Here is a 2,123-nt window from a genome sequence, read left to right as displayed (position 1 = left end):
CACATGGTGGACGGCCAAAAAAATTAGGGGCCTTTTTTGACATGTCATGGCCAAGTTTTTGCTCCTCTCTTTCGGCCTGCCTAGCACGGATACTTCTCCTTCATGCAATGTCTTCTCTTTGGCTCCTTTCCTTGTCCACCACTAATGTGAATGAGATGGCGGACAACTCTTGGGAAATCCTTGTAGGTGCGTGGAAAAGGGGATTTTTCACCCTTTTGTCCACCGTGCAAGTGTGAACCGACCCTTATTTTCTCCAATCGGACGATGGCAAATAAGTGAATGTAAGTGGTGCGGCGTTGTATGTTGAAAGTGTTCGGATGCGTATGCAACCCTTTATCACTCAGAGGCTGTGAAACTCAGGAACATGTGCTCAATACGACCATCGATGGGGTTAGAGTTGTAAAGCCATGGAGCTCTCGTGTCGATATCATCATCACTGCAGGCATATCGTCACTTTGACACATGCAGGGGCGCGCTTCAATCAGGCAAAGGAGCTTCCGATGACAGCAGAGATTTGCCAGACTCGTCTGCCGGACCTCCTCTTGCAGCAGAATCGGAAGCTGCCGCTCCCGACTCGCAGAGCCCTCGTTGCTCTCTTGAGCCTTCTTCCGGCCGCCCCTCTTCTGTGGAAGGAGAGAGACGCCCTCTCAGAGGAGACGCCCGCCAACAGGGCCGCTGCCGCCACCACTTCTGACGCCGACAGCACCGGCCTTTTGGATGGATTAGTCAAGCTCTTTGATCCCAATGAAACCACCAAGTCAGGCAAGGTGCTGCCCAAGAGCTACCTCAAGAGCGCCCGTGAGGTCGTCAAGAGCCTGCAGCAATCCCTGCAGCAGGAGTCCACAGAGGAGAGAGAGGTGCGCAGATCAGCCGATTCTGCAAAGGAGGCCATCCGTGATTACCTGCAGAACTGGAGAGGCCAGAAGATGGTGGAATCAGAGGTTTTCGACTGCCTATAATTGCTTTGGGATTTGTTCATAGCTGGTCATTGGTTTCTGCATTGAAGAAGGCTGTCATGTGTGTTTGCTTTTGTTAATTTTATGTGGCATGCATGATTTGACTTGTGCACACATAGAAGCACATTCAATGGGCTTACATTCATGTTCTGTATCCAATGTTGTCATGTCAAAGTTTTATGTGCATTAGTTGTTTGCACCATGTATGTGTGCAGTTGAATCATGAAACCATCAGTCTCTTGTCTTATATCTATTTCTTGTTTTGGACAGTTTGAATTAGTAATCAGGCAGGCATCTCTCTCTCTCTCTGCTTTACCAATCTTCTTTGTTTCATTCATGGGCAGGAGTCCTATGCAGCATTGGAAAGTGCCATTAGGACCTTAGGACAGTTCTACAGGAAAGAAGGTCCAAGGGCAGTACTACCGTCGGATGTGAAGTCTCAGATTATGGAGTATCTCAATCAGGCTGATGCAGCATTGTAACTCCCACGATCTATATGTGTAAGCTAGAGTACTCTTAAGAGGATTCGTGTATATCTCCTAACTCTGGGAAAAAGAAGTATGGCAAGCAACCAACACTCTTTGTACCAGAATCATGTAAAGGAAAGAGCTATATGTGGCTGTGAAAGAAATGGTTGTTAGTACATCCTTTCAATGTTAAAACATGTATGTGCATCACTGGAAACCCCACTGGATGCACAAAAGAGTGCAAGTTGCTAGGAGCTTCAGACAGTGCTCTATGAGGACGTGATTTTGATTTGTAACAAGGCCCAAAGTTGAAAGGAATAGCTATCCCTTTCTAACGTGTCACTGTTTTCCTCTGGTTGATTCTAAGTCAGTTGCTAGTCCTTAATATTGATAGAACTCTGTTTTCAGATAACACAGATAGATGACAGGCAATGTAGTTTGAGTCCTTTTATCTTAATGACAGTGGTGCTTATCAAGCATTTTCATTCTCCATGTCAGCCCATATCAACCACCATTTTCATCCTCCATGTGCGCCACCATCTAAGGCTTTCTTTGTCTATTTGCATGGCTCCGTCTGAGTGTATTCTCAGCCCCATTTCATCTCACTCATAGGTTGGTTGTCTCTGATGGCTCCCCGATGCTATTCATTTGAGGCTTGGCATTTGTTTTCCAGGGGTGGATGTTGAGCCCTTGTTCAGCA

At 46.6% G+C, this 2,123-nt stretch overlaps 1 protein-coding gene across 1 annotated transcript; it reads left to right on the top strand.

Annotated features, from left to right (window-relative positions):
* The first annotated feature begins 300 nt into the window (after positions 1 to 300).
* Positions 301 to 1,875, top strand: LPA19 (photosystem II 11 kDa protein-like protein). Its single transcript, XM_087665926.1, has 2 exons — positions 301 to 941; positions 1,301 to 1,875. The coding sequence occupies exons 1-2, from the start codon at positions 408 to 410 to the stop codon at positions 1,436 to 1,438; spliced, it is 672 nt and encodes a 223-aa protein (XP_087522052.1). The 5' UTR covers positions 301 to 407; the 3' UTR covers positions 1,439 to 1,875.
* Positions 1,876 to 2,123: the final 248 nt, after the last annotated feature.

Source organism: Lygodium microphyllum, chromosome 24, assembly GCF_053477565.2.
Source record: "Lygodium microphyllum isolate KBCC chromosome 24, Lygodium_microphyllum_v1.1.10, whole genome shotgun sequence".
Lineage (NCBI taxonomy): Eukaryota > Viridiplantae > Streptophyta > Polypodiopsida > Schizaeales > Lygodiaceae > Lygodium > Lygodium microphyllum.
This window is presented reverse-complemented; position numbering and strand designations above follow the sequence as displayed.

What these genes read in the sequence shown, in the direction of transcription:
- LPA19 (XM_087665926.1), top strand. Translation starts at nt 408, where the DNA reads ATGGAGCTCTCGTGTCGATATCATCATCACTGCAGGCATATCGTCACT. An exon ending in AGAAGATGGTGGAATCAGAG is followed by an intron (nt 942 to 1,300) that starts GTTTTCGACTGC and finishes ATTCATGGGCAG; the next exon opens with GAGTCCTATGCAGCATTGGA.